This window comes from Ovis canadensis, chromosome 9, assembly GCF_042477335.2.
Source record: "Ovis canadensis isolate MfBH-ARS-UI-01 breed Bighorn chromosome 9, ARS-UI_OviCan_v2, whole genome shotgun sequence".
Lineage (NCBI taxonomy): Eukaryota > Metazoa > Chordata > Mammalia > Artiodactyla > Bovidae > Ovis > Ovis canadensis.
Genome location: NC_091253.1, coordinates 96842758 through 96866544, shown reverse-complemented (window position 1 = coordinate 96866544; position 23787 = coordinate 96842758). Strand labels below are relative to the sequence as shown.

General features: G+C 40.1%; 1 protein-coding gene across 1 annotated transcript in view; it reads left to right on the top strand.

Annotated features, from left to right (window-relative positions):
• Positions 1-12658: 12658 nt before the first annotated feature.
• Positions 12659-23787, top strand: part of RIPK2 (receptor interacting serine/threonine kinase 2) — a 35037-nt gene continuing 23908 nt past the window's right edge. Inside the window, exons 1-2 of the mRNA XM_069600651.1 lie at positions 12659-13295; positions 22957-23110. Of these exons, the coding sequence (XP_069456752.1) occupies positions 13123-13295; positions 22957-23110 (327 nt within the window). The 5' untranslated portion in view covers positions 12659-13122. The remainder of the gene's footprint in view (positions 13296-22956; positions 23111-23787) is intronic.

Below are 23787 nucleotides of genomic sequence, written 5' to 3'. Positions count from 1 at the left end.
CGCAGTTCATAGAGCACTTCTTCTATGAGTGAGGAAAGCTAGTTTCAGTAAGGATAAGCACTGCAGGTACTAAAATATGGAACCTGACTCTTAAAACGCTTTATTGCCCAGAATGTAGTTAGGCAGGTCCAGACTTCATCTGCCACTCAATTGCTCTTTTGCAGCATGCAGACCCACCTGTTGTCCTGAAAGATGTGATTCTCATTCTTGGATATTGTAGCCCTCTACAAAATGTACCCAAAAAGTATCTGAAAGCAACTAAAGTGATTCTTTCCTTTGAACTGACTTTCAGATCATCCTTTCCCATAAATTTTTCCCAGTCATTCACACTTTACAAAATAATAGTGATTCAATTCCTCATTCACTAACTCTCGGGTAACTTCCATATTTCAGCATGAATATAACCGAATCTTTTTATGATGTTTTTGTTAAATATTTGTATGTAAAGTCATATGTACACTCTGCTATATCTCCAATGATAGCTTCTTAATGACTGAAGTATTTCAGGCATTTAATTCAGTGTTATGCACAGCTTGAGTACTCACCAAATATATACAATGCTTTTATTCTAATATGCTACCTGTTGAGCCACAAGGGAAGCAATAAGTTCATCACCTCATCACAAAGCAAATATAAAGAAAGCTGCGAATTTATGATATTTGCCTTTGACTTTTATATGTGTAAATCCTAGCTTTATTGTAACTTTAGGATAGTGTATCACGGACCTCATTAACAAGGGTCCCCTGATGTAATAAACCTGAAATAAACTATCTGGTTTACTCCCAGTTCTATCACTTGTTACTTTTAATACTTGAGGCTAGTCAATCTACTCTTAGACTCAGTTATCCCATCTTTGAAGTGGAAATTGTTGGGGAGAACACTTACCACCATTCACTCATTCCAGATATTATCTTCCAGGAGGAATTCTTTCATTGGAATAATATACCCAGCCAATGGCTGTACCATCCATGCCCCCTCCCTCATCAGGCCTGACCTCCCTCTAGGAGAAAAGGAGTAGTTTACCTGACTTGTGAGTTTGGTGACATAGTAGCTCACCCTTTTTTCTTCCCTTTCTCTTTGGAATCTATTACAACACAAGCTTGTCTTATCATATTATATTTGGTAAAACATAAAACAGTTTTATGTGTGAGGAGTTAGTATTTGACTTTAACAATTCTATCATTTATTTCATAGTAAGTTTTAGAAGGAAGATTGCTTTACTCATTCAATCAGATGACTGCTTTCACTAAATCTACTAAAGAATAAACTTAAGTGAATATTTGTAACTATGTTTGAAATAAAACATCTTCCATCCAACAGATTCAGTTATACATGGTTTATTTAGTAATATTTTAAACTTCTAAATAGCTGAAAGAAAATGCTGGATACAGTCTAAGAGTTGAGAGATACGGTTTAGATTCAGAGAGTCATCAGAATATTGACTGCAAAGATTTTTAGAAGTCTGGTAGTTTCATCGTAACTTTACCTCTGTGAACTCTAATGATTTTTAAACATGATCTTGTAACTCTGAAAAGACAAAAACTTGAAATGAGCACACCAGATAACTCCACATGCTTTTCACCCAAGAACTGCAGTCTTCTACTGGCCGTAAGATCCTTCCACAGCCTCAAGTGACAATAGGTAGATTATTATGACTTTCACTCATTGTCCTAAGTAATGTTGAACAAGACAGATATACCCCATGCTTTCACAGAGCTCACATTTGAAACAACAGCATGGGTACACAGTTAAGCCACTTTTCAGTAATTCATAAGCCAACCTTGATAATCATCTTACAAAGTTGATCAGTTAAGTTCAGTCTCTCAGTCATGTCCAACTCTTGCGACCCCACGAAGTGCAGCACGCCAGGCCTCCCTGACCATCACCAACTCTCAGAGTTCACTCAGACTCATGTCCATTGAGACAGTGATGCCATCCAGCCATCTCATCCTCTGTTGTCCCCTTCTCCTCCTGCCTCCAATCCCTCCAGGTATCAGAGTCTTTTCCAATGAGTCAGCTCTTCGCATGAGGTGGCCGAAGTACTGGAGCTTCAGTTTTAGCATCAGTCCTTCCAAAGAACACCCAGGACTGATCTCCTTTAGAATAGACTGGTTGGATCTCCTTGCAGTCCAGGGTACTCTCAAGAGTCTTCTCCAACAACACAGTTCAAAAGCATCAATTCTTTGGTGCTCAGCTTTCTTCACAGTCCAACTCTCACATGCATACATGACCACTGGAAAACCATAGCCCTGACTAGACAGACCTTTGTTGGCAAAGTAATATCTCTGCTTTTGAATATGCTATCTAGGTTGGTCATAACTATCCTTCCAAGGAGTAAGTGTCTTTTAATTTCATGGCTGCAGTCACCATCTACAGTGATTCTGGAGCCCCAAAAAATAAAGTCTGACACTGTTTCCACTGTTTCCCCATCTATTTCCCATGAAGTGATGGGACCAGATGCCATGATCTTTGTTTTCTGAATGTTGAGCTTTAAGCCAACTTTTTCACTCTCCTCTTTCACTTTCATCAAGAAGCTTTTTAGTTCCTCTTCACTTTCTGCCATAAAGGTGGTGTCATCTGCATATCTGAGGTTATTGATATTTCTGGAAATTTTGATTCCAGCTTGCGCTTCTTCCAGTCCAGTGCTTCTCATGATGTACTCTGCATATAAGTTAAATAAGCAGGGTGACAATATACAGCCTTGACGTACTAATTTTCCTATTTGGAACCAGTCTGTTGTTCCACGTCCAGTTCTAACTGTTGCTTCCTGAGCTGCATATAGGTTTCTCAAGAGGCAGGTCAGGTGGTCTTGTATTCCCATCTCTTTCAGATTTTTCCACAGTTTATTATGCTCCACACCGTCAAAGGCTTTGGCATAGTCAATAAAGCAGAAATAGATGTTTCTCTGGAACTCTCTTGCTTTTTCAATGATCCAGCAGATGTTGGCAATTTGATCTCTGGTTCCTCTGCCTTTTCTAAAACCAGCTTGAACATCTGGAAGTCCACGGTTCACGTAGTGCTGAAGCGTGGCTTGGAGAATTTTGAGCATTACTTTACTAGTGTGTGAGATGAGTGCAATTGTGCGGTAGTTTGAGCATTCTTTGCCATTGCCTTTCTTTGGGATTGGAATGAAAACCGACCTTTTCCAGTCCTGTGGCCACTGCTGAGTTTTCCAAATTTGCTGGCATATTGAGTGCAGCCCTTTCACAGCATCATCTTTCAGGATTTGAAATAGCTCAACTGGAATTCCATCACCTCCACTAGCTTTGTTCGTAATAATGCTTTCTAAGGCCCACTTGACTTCACATTCCAGGATGTCTGGCTCTAAGTGAGTGATCACACCATCATGATTATCTTGGTCATGAAGATCTTTTTTGTACAGTTCTTCTGTGTATTCTTGCCACCTCTTCTTAATATCTTCTGCTTCTGTTACGTCCATACCATTTCTGTCCTTTATCGAGCCACTGGTTAATGAAGAAGGAAACATTTCACTCCATTAGGTATCAAAGCCTCATATATTTCTGCTAGAATCCAATAGGTTAATGCCAATTATATCCCATGGACTCTCCAGGTGGCTCAGTGTTAAAGAATCCGTCATCTCAATGCAGGAGCTGCAAGAGATGCTGGCTTGATCTCTGAGTTGGGAAGATCCCCTAGAGGAGGAAATGGCAACCCTCTCCAGTATTCTTGTTGCTAGATAATCCATGAACAGAGGAGCCTGGCAGGCTACATTCCATGGAGTTGCAAAGAGCTGGACATGACTGAGCACACTCACACACAGACATATGCTGGGGTTCAAATTCCTAAAGAGAAACATTCTACAGCATTTGCCTTGATCTGGTCATATCCCAATTCTAAGTTGCTATTACAATAAGGAAGATTTCTAAGGATAAAAATGATGTATATAAAGACTTTAGTCATAACTTTTGTAGGTAGCAATGTAGAGCTTATCTGTCCTGTGTGTCCCATTCTATGTACCAAAGAGCCATTCACACCATAGTCAATAAATGCCGAATTAAAATGTTAATACATAAAATATAAAGCAAATGATAGCCAATAGGATTGGTTCCATAAAGTTTAAATTATTCCTAACAGATACCGTTATCAAAAAGACATATCAACACTTTAAGATTACTAGACTGAACTTCTTTAAAACATATCCTTGCTCACATATAACATAGCTCTTCATATAAAAATGTGCTGAAAGTGTTAGTCAATCAGTCATGTCTGACTCTTTGTAGCCCCCTGGACTGTAGCCTGCCAGGCTTCTTATCCATGGAATTCTCCAGGCAAATACACTATATATACAAATTCTCCAGGCCATTTCCTATCCCAGGAGATCTTCCCAACCCCGGTATCGAACCCAGGAATCTGCATCGCAGGCAGATTCTTTGCCTTCTGACTTACCAGGGAAGCCCTAAAATTGTGTTGAGTGGGGCCAAATCAGTCATGCTCCATCTTTCAGTACTCCTTTTGAGAACAGTTGAACTGATTCAGAATACAGCAATATAATTTCTTTTATTCAGTTGCTGGCTGGCTCTTCCTCTTAATAGCTGTGGGACTTCACACAAGTAATGAACGTCTCTGTGCCTTGATTTCTACATCTGCAAAGTGAGAATGATAATAGCATCTACTGTATAGTGTTGTTGTATTAAATTGATTACTCTATGGAAATTCCTTACAAGAGTACCTCACACATAGCAAGCATTATATGTGTTAGTTGTTATTGCTGTTGCTATATTGTTGTTTCCATTTTAGAAATTCAGTACCTCGTGTCCATAACCCCATAATCCACAAAGGGCTTGAAGGATGAGATTATGGCCAGACAGAATCTCTTCCTCAAGAGTTCTGTGTTGTGAAACAGAGTCAACACCATAGACGTGTCCCTACAGGAGTTGGAAGAGCTAAGATGCAGATAGTGAGGGCTCCAGGCTGGGCAATAACTGCTCTATGAGCCTGTCAATGTCCTCTAGTCAAAGACCATCAGCAACACATCTGCAGTTCTATGAACTGGATTTACTGACTCACTGCAAGCAGGAGTTCTGTAACACTAGGAATCACAGGACATTTCAGTAAGAGGATATTAGAAATAATTTGTTATAGGATTTGGGCTTATTTTAGGTGATTTTGAGGAGCATTCAAGAAAAACAGGTATCTTCCCTGCGTTGGATACTATCTGGAAGAGGAGTGATTCTCTGATTGGATATCTTAATTTGTATCTAGACAAGGAGAACAATGAGATCAAGTTAAAGCTAAAATTGTTAAGGAAGCAGTAGGTACTCACTATTAGCCGAGAAAGGGGGATATTTGTTCATTTTTTGGTTTGAACAATGCTTTTACCTCTGTCTGTTCAAACGTGATCATGAAGTGGTCTTATTTTTTCTTGCTCTACAGTGGCAAAGGAGTCTTGTCTGAGGTTGGTGTTCTATGAGAGTTACTTATATTGAACAGGAGAATCCTACAGATTCACTGAGAATGCCAGGCCAGCTCCCAGCTAATAGCGGCTGCTTTTCTCTTTCTCAGACTAGGTAAGAATGTTTTGCTTTAAGGGCAAAACTTGTAAAGTATTATTATATTATTTACATAGATTGACAGGTTTATAATTTATAGTTTTTTACGTTCGTTGTATAACTTGAGTCTCTTAGAACAATTTTGGGAGAGAGGTAAGCCATAGGGCCTCCACGTTGTGTAACACTAGAGGGCCCATTTACACTGTGTTGCACACTGGCACCTCCCCAGCGGGAATAGTGTCCCCAGGAGTTGTACAACAGGGTTTCCCTGGCAGGGCAGACATTTCTATTCCTTTTTACAACTGGGAAAATTAAGAAACTTCCTGCGTGTTCGTTAGTTCCCAATAAACTTTAGAGTTCTCTCTAGCAACCTGTGCAGCTGCTGCTGCTGGATCCCTGCTTCAGTCATAGTTTCTGATTACACAAACCTGTGCTGTTATGACCTAGACTATATTGGATACTACAATAAGAAACGTTCTGCCTTCTTCCACAATTTTGTCTGTGTCTGCCCAAAAAAAGGACGCTAAAAAGGGAACTAAATTTAAAATCTCTTTCATACAGTCACTGCCTAAAGCAAAAAAAAAAAAATGTGTGTGTGTGTGCATTGTCTAAAAAATATACCTTAGTATATTTTGCATACAAGAGAAGAATGACAGATGGAGAAAATGATTTTGAGTTCTGAAGTCATTTTGAAAAACAAAATATCCTATTAAATTCAGAGGCTAAAAAGTTTAAATGCAGATGGAGCTACTAGTAACATGGCTTTCCACCCTTGGAAACCTGCCAAGTAAAACATCAAAAGCAAATGGAATTTCCCATGAAGTGTCCATTAATAGTTAGTTTTGGTCCATCATTGTCTTTTCGTAGCTGGGAAATTCCCTCTTGCTACCAAATTCCTCTCCTGGGACATCATATTATGTGAAACTGAAAATGGAATACTCTAGCAGTTTCTGGAAAGAATATGAGCTTTAATTCAAATAGATCTGTGCAGGAATCATGTCCCTGTAATTTAAAAACTCTGTTGACTTTAGGTAGTTGCTTTACCTCTCTTCGTTAAATTACCATCCATGCTTCTTTTGCCTAGCATCCAAGTGTGCTCTGGACTTCCCTATCAGAACAGGTATCACACTCTACTGTAATTGTATGCTCAGGTTCTATCTCCCTTAGAATACTAAAAGTATTTTAAGGATAGAGATCACTTGTCTTTGGTTATCCTTGTAGCACCTGCATTATGGCACATAACATTTGTTAAATTTATCTGTTGCCTTAGGGAGTTGGATTAGAGATCTGAGGAGTCAAGGAAAGCTTACCTCTCATTTACACATGTGCTTGCTCAGTCACTCAGTCGTGTCCAACTCTTTGTGACCACATGGACTGTAGCCCACCAGGCTCCTCTGTTCATGGGATTCTCCAGGCAAGGATACTGGAGTGGGTTGCCATGCCCTTCTCCAGGGGATCTTCCTGACCCACGGATCGAACCCAGGGCTCCTGCATTGCAGGCAGATTCTTTCCTGCTGAGCCACCAGGGAAACCCACCTCATTTACGTACCTTTCTTATAATTCTTGTGATTCTTTGTTATGGTAGTCCCAGGAAACTAATACATCCAAGTTCAACTTTTTAACACCTTTTATTTGGAGGTGATAATCGACTCACAGGAAGTTGCAAAAATAATACAGAGAGATCCCTCATATCCTTCACCCAGTTTGCCTCAATGGTTACCAGATACATTTAGACCAAACAATAGAAAAAAATTAGAATATGAAATGTTTTTTAATCTTTTATTTGTACTTTTAATAAGTGGTTTATTTTTCCACTTTTCTGTCTTGTTTCTAATTTAAGAGACTATGAGAGATTTCAAGCCACTTCGAGCAACTATGTCCCTAAAATAGCACATACAGCATAAATAATTTTTATTCTCAGTAAATGGAAAAATGTGTCTAATGATTTTACAGAATTTTGAATAGATGAATTCAACATATACATATGATGCTTCTTTTTAGCCTAATTTCCATAAATATTCTCATTTTTTGTTTCTCCTTTAGTTGACATAGTTTAGCATCAGTATTCTTTAGGTTTTCTGCCTTTAGCCATTCTTTATGGGCATTAATTAAACAGTATACATACCACTAAGACTCATTTGAAAGGACCCTGACACTGAGAAATATTGAAGGCAAAAGGAGAGGGGGACAGCAGAGGATGAGATGGTTAGACAGCATCACCAACTCAGTGGACATGAATTTGAGCAAACTTTAGGAGACAGTGAAGGACAGAGAAGCCTGGTGTGCTGCCATCCGTGGGGTCGCAAAGAGTCAGACATGATGGAGCACACACACACAAACACACACATACACATGAGACATAATATATATACATGTATGTCCACATATATTATTTATTTTGTATTTAAATCTATTAACTTTTTATTGAAGTGTAACCATATATATATATATATGAAAAGTACACATTGTATAACCTCAAAGAATTTTCATAACTGAGCATACCCATGTAACTGGCACCAAGAGTCTAGGTCCTAGATCAAGAAACAATATTTCTATCACCCCAAAAGCCTCATCATGTCCCTAGTCACTATGACCACCCTACAAGAGTAGCTATTATCCTGATTTCTGAAAGAATAGGCTATTTTGCTTATTTTTGTACTTAACGGAAACTGACTCATAAAATGTATACTTTTCTGAAGCTTTTTTCATCTGATATTATATTTGTGATTCATCAATATTGTAGCCTATTCAATACCATTGCTGTTTCACATTCCATTGTGTTAAACGTGCCACAAATTATCTACCGATTCTACTGTTTATGGATATTTGGGTAATTTCCAGTTTGAAGCTATTATAAATAGCATTATTATGAAGATTCTAGCATAAGTTGTGATTAATTACTCAGACGTGTCTGACTCTTTGTGACCCCATGAACTATAGCCTGGTAGGCTCCTCTGTCCTTGTGGGTTTTCCAAGCAAGAGTACTGAAGTAGCTTGCCATGCCCTCCTCCAGGAGATCTACCCAACCCAGGGATCAAACACAGGTCTCCTGCATTACAGGCACACAGATTCTTTACTGTCTGAGCCACCAGGGAATATCAGTATACCTAGACAATAGAATAGGAAAGAGTAGAGATCTCAAAAAAATTAGAGATACCAAGGGGACATTTCCTGCAAAGATGGGCTCAAAAAAGAACAGAAGTGGTATGGACTGAACAGAAGCAGAAGATATTAAGAAGAGGTGGCAAGAATACACAGAAGAACTATACAAAAAAGATTTTAGTGATCTGGATAACTATGATGGTGTAATCACTCACCTGGAGAAGACATCCTGGAGTGAGAAGTCAAGTGGGCCTTAGGAAGCATCATTATGAACGAAGCTAGTGCAGGTGATGGAATTCCAACTGAGCTATTTCAAATCCTGAAAAATGATGTTAAAGTGCTGCACTATATAGAAAACTCAGCAGTGGCCACAGGCCTGGTAAAGATCAGTCTTCATTGAATGCCAAAGAAGGGCAATGCCAAAGAATGTTTAAACTACTGCACGTGCATGCGTGCTAAGTCATTTCAGTCGTATCTGACTCTTTGCCACGCCATGAACTGTAGCCCACCAGGCTCCTCTGTCCATGGGATTCTCCTGGCAAGGGTTGCCATTTCCTTCTCAAGCTACTGCACAACTGCAGTCATTTTACATGCCAGTAATCAAAATTCTTCAAGCTAGGCTTCAACAGTATGTGAACCGAGAACTTCCAAAGTTCCAAGAACTTCCAAGCTGGATTTAGAAAAGGCAGAGGAACCGAGTCAAATTGCCATTATCTGTTGGATCATAGAAAAATCTAGAGAATTCCAGAAAGACATCTATTTCTGCTTCATTGACTATGCTAAAGCTTTTGATCGAGCAGACCAAAACAAACTGTGGAAAATTCTTAAAGAAGTGGGAATACCAGATGGCCAGACCTGCCTCCTGAGAAACTTGTATTCAGATCAAGAAGAATAGAACCAGACATGGAACAAAAGACTAGTTCAAAATTGGGAAAGGAGTACATCAAGGTTGTATATTGTCACCCTGCTTATTTAACTTACATACAGAGTACATCATGCAAAATGCCAGGCTGGATGAAGCACAAGCTGGAATCAAGATTGCAGAGAGAAATATCAATAATATGCAGATGACACCACCCTTATGGCAGAAAGCAAAGAGGAATTAAAGAGACTCTTGATGAGATAAAAGAGGAAAGTGAAAAAGTTGGCTTAAAACTCAACATTCAAAAAACAAAGATCATGGCATCCAGTCCCATCACTTCATAGCAAATAGACGGGGGAAAAGTGGAAACAGTGACAGACTATTTTCTTAGGCTCTGAAATCACTACAGATGGTGATTGCAGCCATAAAATTGAAAGACACTTGTTCCTTGGAAGCAAAGCAATGACAAACCTAGACAGCATATTAAAAAACAGAGACATTACTTTGCCAACAAAGGTCCATATAGTCTATGGTCAAAGCTATGGTTTTTCTAGTAGTCATGGCTGTAAGAGTTGGACAGTAAAAAAGACAGAGAGTTGAAGAATTGATGCCTTCAAACTTGGTGCTAGAGAAGACTCTTGAGAATCCCTTGGACAGCAAGGAGATAAAACAAGTCAATCCTAAAGGAAATCAACCCTGAATATTCAGTGGAAGGACTGATGCTGAAGCTGAAACTCCAATACTTTGGCCACCTGACGCGAAGAGCCAACTCATTGGAAAAGTCCCTGATGCTGGGAGAGATTGAAGGCAGGGGAAGAAGGGGATGACAGAGGACGAGATGGTTGGATGGCATCACTGACTCAACGGACATGAGTTTGAGCAAACTCCAAGGAGATGGTGAAGGACAGGAAGCCTGGCTTGTGGCAGTCCATGGGGTCGCAAAGAGTCGGACACAACTGAGTGACGGAACAACATACCTAGACAAGGAATTGCTGAGGATGTGAATATCTGTAACTTTAATAGATTCTGCCACAGGGTTTGAATAGTTGATTATACCAAATGGCACTCCCATCAGCAATGTACAAGAGTTCCAATTGCTACAAAACCTCATCCGCACTTGGTATATTCTGTCTTTTTAATTTCAGTTATTCTTATATTTGTATAGTGTTATTTCATTGTGGTTTTAACTTGTAGTTCTCTAATAACTAATGATATAGAATACCTTTTCACATTCATTTGCTATTTACTCTTTAGATATCTCCTTTTGTGAAGTATCTATGTCTTCTTGTTAATTTTCTATTGGACTATTGGGCCTTTTAAATTTTTAAATTTTGAACCATGTGACTATAATACTATTTTTTAATTTAAAAGAAATGCAATTAAAATATAAACTTTATAGACTTCTATGATGCATGTTCTCTCCTTCTTAGAGATTTATAATATACTAGTATTTCAGAAGCTCTAAAAAGTCTTAAACTTTTCACAACCACAGAAGTTTGCAGAAATGCTGCTTCCATTCTTGTATAACTTTAGTTTCATGGAATTAATTTCTTTTTTTTCACTTTCCTATAATTTTAAATCTCCTGCTCAAATTTTATCACATATTTCTTTAGATCTATCAAACATCTAGCAATATAACTACACACAAATACTCAAAATTAATCATCTAAATACACAATTTTTATCAGCCTTTCTTCTTGGAATCTGCCATCTTGCTCCAGTGAAAGCAATTGCTCTCTAATCCTGCCACATATCTTTCACCTGGCATTTCCCTTCACATCCTTCTGGTCCTGTTTTCTGGGCCCCATGTCTTTCTTGTTTTGCTGTCCTATTCTATTGGAGTACATCCTCTAGTAGTTTTCTTTTTTTTTAAGTAGATAGATGGAAAATAAATGTTTTTGCATCCTTATATATGTGAAATGCTTTTATTCTGCTCTTATACTTTATGAATAGTTCGACTACAGAATTCTAGATTGGAAGCTATTGTAATACAAAATTTGAAATTTCACTGCAGTGTTTTAGCATAAAAGCATTATCACTGAGAAATCAGATGCCATTCTAATATCCACCCGTTTGTTCTTGTTTCTTCCCTCTGAATTCTTAAAATCTTCTATTTGCTCTTAGTGTCTTTATCTTTTTAATAATGTACTTCAACATAGATCTTTTCTTATTCCCTGTGGGTGCTGTGTGTGTGTGTGTGTGTGTGTTGGACTCAGCTGTGTTGGAGCTCCTGCCAGGCTCCTCAGTCCATGGGATTTCCCAGGCAAGAATACTCCAGTGGACTGCCATTTCCTCCTCCTCTTCCCACCCCAGGCATCAAACCGGCGTCTCTTGAATCTCCTGCACTGGCAGGTGGATTCTTTACCACTGCAGCCACCGTAGCTGGTAGACCCTTTCAATATGAAGACCTTTGACCTTTGATCCTGGCAAAAGTGCTTGAGTTATTATTTTGATAATTTCCTCCCTACTTTTTGTTCTCTTTCTCCAGAGCTCTTAGTTTGTAAACTGGATGAATGAGCGAATGAATGAATACGAAAAGTTTTCTAAGCACTTTTTGTAGCAAAAAGCTTATTTAGAAATAAACCACAGATTATCAGACCATAGCTTTAAAGCTAAGCAATTTAAGTTACCAGATTTCAAAACAATCTTTATTACAGCTTCCATTAATTGCAAAATGTAGCATTGCTACTCACGTTTCGGGCAATAAAGAAATACAGGAAGCGTTGAATTTCCCTAGGCAGAAATCCCTGATTCAACTCAAGCATTTCCTATTAATTACGTTTTCGAACTCATTAAATGCCTAGCACGAACTTGCTATTGTGAACAATATCTCCAACACACGTTGCGAAACAGCCATTTCAGGTGTAGACCGGTGTTTAAGGTAAAAAAAGACGAAAAGATGCTTCCATCGTTTTTTGGTTGGCATTAAATACTGCGTTCTTCCCAGATCTATGAGAAAGAAATGTTTGCAGTCTCATCTGAAATCAGAGGCAAGGACTCTCTCAAGGTTATTTTTCAATCTCTGACTATAATTATGGGCGTCAGGAGACAACATGGGTGAGGGGAAGAAAACTACGTTGCTAACAGACGGGACCAGAGGAGAGGCTTCCAGGCGGGAGAGCCTGCGGACCAAGCGTGAGGCGGCTGAGGGGAAATTTCCTCACAGGAAATCCTTCCAAACCCTGGCTGATCGGGGACGCGGAGAGAAGACGCACTGAGCGCCCCGGGCTCCTTTCCCTCTCGCAGGCCGTCGCCGGTGCCGCGCCGGCCCGGGACACGCGGTCGGAGCGCCCCGCGGCGGCGACCTCTGGCGGACGCGAGGGAAAGCCCCCGGCTCCGCGTCCGCCCGCTGACGTCACTGGAGCGTCTGAGGAGGCGGAGCTCCGAGCGGCGGGCAGCAGAGGCTGCCGCGCCCCGGAGGGCCGGATCGGCAAGAGGGAGCCCGTCACCGGAGCGCCTCGTCGCCTCGGCGTTAACCTGTCTCCAGAGGGAGTTCGCTCGGGCCCTGGATAAGGAGCGTGGCGCGGGCCGCCTCGGGGATGAACGGCCTCGAGACTTAGTGTGCTGCCCGCACCGGGGCGGAGCTGCGGGCGCGGCGGGCACTTCCGGGAGCGGCCGGCGGCCGGAGGGCCGGCACGGCCCGCCGCCATGAGCGCGGAGGCCGTCTGCAGCGCCTTGCCCGCCATCCCTTACCACAAGCTCGCCGACCTGCGCTTCCTGAGCCGCGGCGCGTCCGGCACCGTGTCGTCCGCCCGCCACGCCGACTGGCGCGTTCAGGTGGCCGTGAAGCACCTGCACATCCACAGCCCGCTGCTCGACAGGTAGGGCCGCGGCGCTGCCCCTCTCACTGGCTCTCACCCCGGGCACACGGGCTCTGGAGCCCCGACGACGGTGACCGCCTCCCCTCGAAGCGGCCCTTCAAAGCTTAGGCTCACCTGGGGGAAACGGCCGGCTTCTCTGGAGATGCCGCAATCTCGCTTCTTGTCACTGCTTTGTTATTTTTTTCCTAGGCTTCCTTTCTCCAGACACCAGAGCCAGCAATCACAGCCCAACTCTAAACGTCCTCTCTATTGAAATTCAGTTGTGTTGGCTTCGTTTTTTTCTTTTGAAGTCTAACTCTAGGGTCGCATCGCCCAATGGGTAGCTCTTAGCCACACATAGCTGTTGAGCGCTGAAAATATGGCTGTCTGAACTGATAAGTGTTGTTAGTGGGAAATACACGCTAGATTTCTAGCACTTACTTTGAAAACTTGTAATATCTCATGTATAATTTTATATATGATTAGATGGTATCTTTTGATATGTTGTGATAAATATATTGGTAAAGTTCACTTTGCATATTTGTTTCTACCTCTTTTTTTAAGTGGCTACATGAAAATTTCAAATTGTATATGTGGGTCACATGTTTTTATTGACCAGCACTGCTGTAGAATCTGGGACGTTTTGCTTTGGGCTTTTTGTGGTGGTTTTTGGTTTACTACATGTAGTCAGAGAAGTTTAGACATCAAACTCAATTTAGTTTCTCCTCATTCTCACGGGAAAGGAAGTCTGTCTCTGGAGGAAACTTGTGTAATTTTTACTACCAATAAACTGGAATCAGAAGACTGTTAAATGACAAAACTTTTGAATGCCTCTCCCATTGAACAATTTTAGTGCACTATCCAGATTTCATGGGAGGGCTAGCATTAGTTTCTGTTTCCAGAAAAACCTTTCAACTTTATGTATTGGTAAGTGAGTTTAGTCACTAGTCTGTTTCCCTTCCGGTGGAAATCTTAACTAGGCTCTGCGTTCATTCTTAGCAAGTTAACACCCATGACTGCAAACATTCTCCTCTTCCCCGCCCCCATGAGAGTGAAAGTTGCTCAGTCCTGTCTGACTCTTTGTGACCCCCATGGACTATGAATCCATGGGATTCTCCGGGGCAGAATACTGGAGTGGGTAGCCGTTCCCTTCTCCAGGTGATCTTCCCAACCCGGGAATCCAACCCAGGTCTTCCCCCTATATCATATAAGCGAAAATACATCATGCTAGATGCCTGATTTATGGCAGAAAGTGAAGAGGAACTAAAAAGCCTCTTGATGAAAGTGAAAGTGGAGAGTGAAAAAGCTGGCTTAAAGCTCAACATTCAGAAAATGAAGATCATGGCATCTGGTCCCATCACTTCATGGGAAACAGTGGAAACAGTGTCAGACTTTATTTTGGGGGCCTCCAAAATCACTGCAGATGGTGACTGCAGCCATGAAATTAAAAGACGCTTACTCCTTGGAAGAAAAGTTATGACCAACCTAGACAACATATTAAAAAGCAGAGACATTACTTTGCCAACCAAGGTCCCTCTAGTCAAGGCTGTCGTTTTTCCAGTGGTCATGTATGGATGTGAGAGTTGGACTGTGAAGAAAGCTGAGCCCTGAAGAATTGATGCTTTTGAGCTGTGGTGTTGGAGTCCCTTGACTGCAAGGATATCCAACCAGTGCATTCTGAAGGAGATCAGCCCTGGGATTTCTTTGGAAGGAATGATGCAAAAGCTGAAACTCCAGTACTTTGGCGACCTCATGCAAAGAGTTGACTCATTGGAAAAGACTCTGATGCTGGGAGGGATTGGGGGCAGGAGGAGAAGGGGACGACAGAGGATGAGATGGCTGGATGGCATCACGGACTCGATGGATGAGGGTCTGAGTGAACTCCGGGAGTTGGTGTTGGCCAGGGAGGCCTGGCGTGCTCCAATTCACTGGGTCACAGAGAGTCGGACATGACAGAGCGATGGAACTGAACTGAACTGAGATGCCTGCTTAGCTGTCAGTATCCAACAGCAGTTAAATTCCTCAGTTTCAGCCCTGCTAATGCTATTGACTTTCATCTGCCTGTGGTTTTTTTTTCGTTCTCTTGCTGTCAGGCTTGGTTGGGCAAGGTCCCACAGTAAGTTTGAGATACCTCTAGGGATTGCTTCCATTTTTTGTGTACCATAATTCAGATTTAGTGATATACAGGATATGTTTACCCTAGGTCTTGAATTCTGTGTAGCAAGTATGGGGCAATACAAGTATGTGTATGTATATGTAGTCAACTTTGAAGGGTGGTAATTGGCTAGAGAGGGTGGATGTATTTTAGAATCAACTTTAAATATATGAAAATCGAGCAGTTATGGGCTCATTAGGTATTTTAAAGCAGATTGATCCTCCCATTTTGGATGCTGCTTCTCAAGATTTTAATTTACCTAAGTTTTGTGCCATTTGGAGCCAAGAAATGATGGGGGAGTTCACTTTCCATGTTCATTAACAATTTTCATAATCCAAAATTCCTGCCAAATTGGGTAGGAAATTAATTCTGCCTTCAAAGAAGCCTTAAGGACCAAGGCAACACTCTGGCATTACTGCATCATGTATTTCCTCCTACTTGTTACCTAGAATGTTAACATTAGCTGTGTTTATGACGTCTGAGCATAGGACTGGATATGCAGTTGACTCGCAGGATGTTTGTGTCCTCACTTATGAAGTGGGAATAACAAATACATGTACTTCTTGGGCTCTCGTGTGGATAATGTTTGCATTGTTCTTTGAAAGGAAAGAAAAATAAGTTTATGTGCTATTACATGTTCTTATTTTAGTGATTGGTGAGTCATTCTCTATAACCTGACTTCTGCCCAATGAATGGACCTTCCCCAACAATCTCCCAGCTCCTTATGAGTATGTGAGTTTGACTGGTTGTTCAAACACCTTGTGTAAACAGTTTAACTGTTTTGTGACTGAAATTTTCTATTTTGCCAATATGTCTGTAGAAGCTGTATTTTATGTTTCTGTTTTCTTTTTTAATATATTGGGTTGGCCAACAAGTTCGTTCAGATTTTTCTGCAAGATGGTGTGGAAAAACCCAAATGAACTTTTTGGCCAACTCAATAAAAACCTATTTTTAAACTGTTGTAGCTTATTCTGTTTTCCCACTCTCTCATTCTTTTCAAAATATAACTTCAGGAATTTTCCTTCTCTGATTAAGCAGTGATAGGAAAAAACAAAGGTGTTAGAACCCACAATTACAATTCAAATCTGACTCCAAACCTGCCGCTTATTATTAACATGACCATTAGAAAATTATTCATTTATCTAAGCCCAGTGTGGCACCCCACTCCAGTACTCTTGTCTGGAAAATCCCATGGACGGAGGAGCCTGGTGGGCTGCAGTCCATGGGGTCACTAAGAGTCGGACACAACTGAGCAGCTTCATTTTCACTTTCACTTTCATTCATTGGAAAAGGAAATGGCAACCACTCCAGTGTTCTTGCCTGGAGAATCCCAGGGATGGGGGAGCCTGGTGGACTGCCGTCTATGGGGTCACACAGAGCAGGACATGACTGAAGCAACTTAGCAGCAGCAGTGCTCTCATAGGGATAATAAAATCAACTTTAGTAAAGTGACTGATACATAGTAGGATCACAAGAGAAGGAAGAATGCCTCATACTCCTAATGGGAGGAGGAATTAGAATGTTAAGTATCACCAAGACTTCCCCTAGCATGCCCTCTCTATAATTCTCAGGGTATCTAGGAACCTTCAGGTCAATCCTGTGTTTTCCCTGCAAAGGTGCTACTCTGTAACTGTCTTGTTGATCTACGTTTCTTAAGGCAAATACAGACCTGTTTCAATTTAGGAAACAAATTTAATTAAACCTGGTCTCACAGACAGGTATAATTGGTTGCCTCACAGTTTGGGTACTAAGTGTCTGAAGAACAGGAAGAAGGATAGAGGCTCTTTATGTATTTTTGTAACACTTGAATTTAGAAACATGTAAATATATTACCTATTCAAAACATGGATGGCTAAGATATTTTTGCTTTCTTTTGTTTATTGTTTGTTTTTAAAAGGAAGCCTTATAGTCTGGTCTGGAATGTGTTTTTCAGCAGCCATTCATCAAGATCTTGGGTGGTTTAAACAGAAGCATCCAGAAAAATTATACATTATATGCAAGATAACAGTTAAATGAACTTCTTTTAAATAAGCTTTATAATGGAAGCATAACATCTGTATAGAAAAACACAAATATGATTGTTTAGCATGACATCACAACGTGAAGATAACTACAGTCACCACCCACATAAATAACTATATCCCTTCTTAGTCATTACTCATCATCCTTCCCAAGGGTAAATACCATCCTGAATTCTAACACCAAAGATTAGACTTGATAGTGGTTAGCCTTTAAATAAATTGAATACATAATGTATCTTTAGTTTCTGGCTTCTCTTATCTAATATTGTAAGATTTATCCATGTTGTTACCTGGAGCAGGTAACATTCATTCATTCATTTTCATTGCTATAAAATGTTCAGTATTCTACTTTGTGTTAGTCGCTCAGTTGTGCCTGACTCTTTCTCGACCCCATGGACTGCAATCCACCAGGTTCCTCTGTCCATGAGATATTCCAGGCAAGGATACTGGAGTGGCTTGCCATTTCCTTCTCCAGGGGATCTTCCCAACCCAGGGATCGAACCCGGGTCTCCTGCACTACAGGCAAATTCTTTACCGGCTGAGCTACAAGGGAAGATAACACATATATTTATCCATTCCATTGTTGATAGAGATGTTTCCATTCTTTGGCTGTTAGGATGAGAGCTTCTATGAACATTGCTGTGTATGTCTTCTGGTGTACACATGTATGCGTTTGCATTGTATTCTCTTATTATGCCTAGTAAACAACTTGAGGAATTTTTTGGTCCCTGAAGCTTCAGTCTTAGTGGTTTTGGAGGTTTTAGTACTTAAGGGAGGAGTGTTTCCTAGGAAACTTGGTTTCAGTGAATTAAAAGTGGACATGGCTTGCTGGCAGGATTTTTTCCTGTCATTAACCAATGCAGGTAGGGGGAACATTACTGATGGAGGAGGAAGATTCCTTTTAAGAGGGGGATCTTGGATTGCTGTTGCACAGTGGAGTAAGTCCCTGGAGAAGGAAATGGCCACCCTCTCCAGTATTCTTGCCAGGAAAATCCCATGGATAGAGAAGCTGGTTGGATGAGCCACAGTCCATGGGGTCACAAAAGAGTCGGACACGGCTCAGTGACTAAACAACAGTCATCATCTCTTGCCAAATAGCTTCTACTAGAGAGTGAAAGTGAAAGTCGCTCAGTCGTGTTCCATTCTTTGCAACCCCATGGTCTCTACAGTCCATGGATTTCTCCAGGCCAGAATGCTAGAGTGGGTAGCCCTTAGTGCAGTATGTTATACTTCCTTAATAAGGTATGTTATACTCCCTTAATCAATAAAGCCAGTCAGTCATCACAGCCTGGGCATTCTATTCAGCTAATGTTTTTCTTCCCATTTCCACTGCAACCTTTATAGCTTCAGACCCTCATTGCTTCACATTTTTTTGTTGTTGTTTTGCTTTTTTAAATTAATTTTATTGGAGTAATAGTTACTTTACAATGTTGTATTTTTTCTGTACTGCAGACTGAATCATCTATGTATGTATATGTGTGTGTGTCTATGTATATATATGTGTCTCCCCTCTTTTTTGGATTTCCTTCCCATTTAGGTTACCATAGAGCACTGAGTAGAGTTCCCTAAAGTATACAGCAGGTTCTCATTAGTTATCTACTTTACCCATAGAATCAATAATGTATATATGTCAGTCCTTATCTTCCAGTTCATTCCACCACCCCCTTTCCCGCCTTGGTGTCCAGTGTTTGCTGTCTGTGTCTCAATTTCTATTTTGCAAATAAGATCCTCTATACTATTATTCTAGAATCCACATATATGCGTTAACATACGATATTTGTTTTTCTCTTTCTGACTTAACTTCACTCTGTATGACAGTCTCTAGGTCCATGATCCAGTTTAGTTCTTTTTTATGGCTGAGTAACAATTTTCCATTGTATGTATGTACCACATCTTCCTTATCCATTCATCTGTAGATGGATATCTGGGTTGCTTCCATATTTTGGCTCTTGTAAATAGTGCTGCTGTGAACGTTGGGGTGCATTTATCTTTTGGAATTATAGCCTTTCTCTGGGTATATGCCCAGTAGTGGGAATTCTGGGTCATACAGCAGTTCTATTTTTAATTTTTGAAGGAATCTCCATATTGTTCTCCATAGGGCTTTATCAATTTACATTCCCACCAACAGTGCAAGAGAGTTCCCTTTCTCCACACCCTCTCCAGCATTTATTGTTTGTAGATTTGTCTTTTAATGATGGTCATTCTGATGGGTATGAGTGATGTCTCATTATAGTTTTGATTTTCACATCTCTAATAACTAATGATGCTGAGCATCTTTTCAGGTGATTGTTGACCCTGTGTATGCCTTCTTTGGAGAAGTGTCTATTTAGGTATTCCACCCAGTTTTTGATTGGGTTGTTTGTGGGGTTTTTTGTTGTTTTTTTTATTTACTTGAACTGTTTGTATGTTTTGGAGGTTAATTCCTTGTCAGTTACTTCATTTGCCAGTATTTTTTCCCATTCTGAGGGAGAAAATATTGGCGGATATTTCCTTGTTTGTCTTGTTTATGATGTCCTTTGCTGTGCAAAAACTTTTAAGTTCAATTGTGGCTCAGTAGTAAAGAATTCGCCTCCAATACAGGAGGTGTAGGTTCGATCCCTGGGTCGGGAAGATCCCTTGGAGGAGGAAATAGAAACTCACTCCACTATTCTAGCCAGGAAAATCCCATGGACAGAGGAGCCTGGCGGGCTGCAGTCCATAGGGTGGCAAAGAAACAGGCACAACTGAGCAAATGAGCTTGTGTGCACATAATAAGCACATATCCCATTTGTTAATTTTGGTTTTTATTGACATTACTGTAGGAGATGGGTCAGCAAAGATCCTACTATGATTTATGTCAAAGAATGATCTGCCTATATTTTCCTCCAAGAATTTTTCAGTGTCTGGCCTTCATTCAGGTCTTTAATTCATTTTGAGTTTATTTTTGTATATCACATTAGAGTTCTAATTTCATTCTTTTACAAGCAGCCGTCCAGTTTTCCCAGCACTACGTATTGAGGATGTCTTCATTGTATATTCTTGCCTCTTTAGTCATAAATTAGGTGACTGTATGTGCATTGATTTGTTTCTGGGCTTTCTATTCTATCCCATTGGTCTGTATTTCCACTTTTGTACCAGTATCATACTGTCTCGATGACAGTAGCTTTGTACTATAATCTGAGGTCAGAAAGCCTGATTCCTCCAGCTCCATTTTTCTTTCTCAAGGTTGTTTTGGGCTATTTGGGATCTTTTGTATTTTCTACAAATTGTAAAATTTTCTGTTCTAGTTCAGTGAAAAATGCCATTGATAATTTGATAAGGGTTACATTGAATCTGTAGATTGCTCTGGGTAGTATAGTCATTTTCACAATATTGATGCTTCCAATCCAAGAACATGGTGAATCTCTCCGTATGTTTATATCTTTGATGTCTTTCCTGAATGTCTTTCAGTTTTCTGTGTACAGATCTTTTGCTTCCTTAGGTAGATTTATACCTAGGTATTTTATCCTTTTTGTTGCAATAGTAAATGATATTGTTTCCTTAATTTCTCTTTCTGATCTTTCTTTGTTAGTGTATCAGAATGCAAGAAATTTCTGTTTTAATTTCGTATAGTGCAACTTTAGTAAATTCACTGATGAGCTCTAGTAGTTTTCGGGTGGCATCTTTAGGATTTTCTATGTAAAGTATCATTGTCATCTGCAAACAGTGACAGTTTTACGTCTTCTTTTCCAATTTGGATTCCTTTTGTTTCCTTTCCTTTTCTGATTGCTGTGGCTAGGACTTCTGAAACTATGCTGAATAATAGTGTTGAGAGTGGACACCCTTGTCTTGTTCCTGATCTGAGAGGAAATTCTTTCAGTTTTTCACCATTGAGAATATTTGCTGTAGGTTTGTCATATATGGCCTTTATAATGTTGAGGTAGGTTCCCTCTATGCTCACTTTCTGGAGAGTTTTTATCATAAATAGGTGTTGAATTTTGTCCAAAGTTTTCTCTGCGTCTATTGAGATGATCATGTGATTTTTATTCAGTTTGTTAATATGGTTTGTCATAGTCACTGATTTGCATATATTGAAGAATCCTTGCATCCCAGGGATATATCCCACTTGATCATGGTGTATGAAGCTTTCAGTGTGTTGTTGTATTTGGTTTGTTAATAATTGGTTGAGGATTTTTGCGTCTGTGTTCATCAGTAGTACGGGCAAGATTACTGGAGTGGCTTGCCATTTCTTCCTCCAGGGGATCTTCCTGACCCAAGGTTTGAACTGAGTCTCTTATGTCTCCTGAGTTGGCAGGCAGGTTGTTTACCGCGAGCGCCACCTGGGAAGCCCACTAGTCATTGGAAATGTGCAAGTCAAGATCATGATGAGTATGTATGTTTCTTAAAAAGGTTTCTGGACAGCTTGAGATCACAGACTGTATTTTTTTAATCTAATTTTGTATTTACTTGACATGTACACACTGCTTTATTGATTTACCTTTGGTTGGGCTAGGCCTTTGTTGCTGCACATGGACCTTGTCTATTTGCAGGGAGTGGGGGCTACTCTAGTTGTGGCACATGGGCTTCTCATTGCGGTGGCCTCTCTCCTTGTGGAGCACAGACTCTAGGTGCGCTGGCTTAAGAAGTTGTGGCACAGGGGCTCGTTAGTTGTGTCTCCAGGGCCCTGGAACATGCAGGCTTCAGTCAGTTATTATGGCCCGTGGGCTTCGTTGCTCCATGGCATGTGAAATCGTCCCAGACCAGGGACTGAATGCATGTCCCCGGCCTTAGCAGGCAGATTCTTATCCACTGCACTGCCAGGGAACTCACCAAACTATGTTTTGTTTTGTTTTGTTTTGTTTTAACTTAATTGTCTCCATAGGGCTGAGCACTGTGGCTTACTCATAATGAAAGTTCAACACATTTCTTTTATGAATGAATAAGGAAATAAATCTGGAACCCAGAGTTAGCCCAGGAATGTTATAAGCATTTATCTCTTCTCAGTGTTCTTTTTCTGAGTTCCAGCCTATAATTTCTGAGTAGTATCAACCCTTATGCAACTATTATCATCGAGTCATTAAAATCTACAACATTTAAGTGTTTTAATATTCAGGATATTTAGAAAATTTTTACATGGTATGCAACAGTAAAATTTAATGTAACAGTCTAATAAAATTTTATCATTTTAATAAAACAGAAACTTAAGTAATTAGTTCAAGCACCTATTGTTTTAATACAAATAGACTTTATAAACAAACACTGTGTTCTTTCCCTTTCCTAGGAAAAGTACAGTTTTAATCTATGTGTAGCACTTCTTTCTGTCAGTGGTTTATATATATTATTTTGGTCTCTAAACAGACCTATGGAATATGTAGGGTAGATATTATCCCTCCTTTAAATATGAAAAAACTAAGAAAAGTTGCCTAATTTACATGAGGTCATAAGCTAATGAATGAATGAAAAAAATCCAAAATTAATTAATATTATGGACATGATAATTGTGTATTTTTCATTATTTTGAAATAATTATGCTTTTTTTTTCCTTTAGTGAAAGAAATGATGTCTTAAGAGAAGCTGAAATTTTACACAAAGCTCGATTTAGTTACATTCTTCCAATTTTGGGAATTTGCAATGAGCCTGAATTTTTGGGAATAGTTACCGAATACATGCCAAATGGATCATTAAATGAGCTCCTACATAGAGTAAGTACTATACATTTTCAGTGGCTAGAATTCTCTTAGTTAACCTATAAAGTGCTTTGGTTTTACATGTGAGCCAAAATAATAATGACAAACAGTTGCAGTGGTAAAATTTCACTATTTCTGGCTGCTTCTGTGTTAAAAGTACTGTGCAGCCAGACTCTGCATTCTAGTCACCTCGATTATGCTGCTTAGGTTCCTGAGGCTTACACTGAATTCCAGTACCCGCAGGTTAGGGTATGTGGGAGAGGAGCAGGAGAGAGAAAAGACAGACTCTGCACACTGCACAGTGTAGCGTTGGCTGAAGCCAGCTTTTATTTTATGTTAAAGACAATTTAGTATTCTAATTAAATGTTAGTAGTATCAGTTCACAAAGTTCTGAATTAATAGGCCAAATTATCTATCTCTGACTATCAACTACCTGAGTTTTTCCAATAATACGCAATGGCATGAGCTGTATTACCTTTTTCTCGAGGTACCAATTACTCTGCCTTCAACTATGAAAGCCATTAGTAAACAGCTTTGAGGAGGTGAGGTCCTTATTCTCAAAATGTGTGTATTCATCTACTGTTGTTTGCTTGACCTTATTAAGATTATCTCTAGCCCACAGTTTCCCTCAAGAAATATTTTTAAATACCTGGGTCTGTTTTGTGAAGGTTGCTTTAGTTAAAACTGAGTAG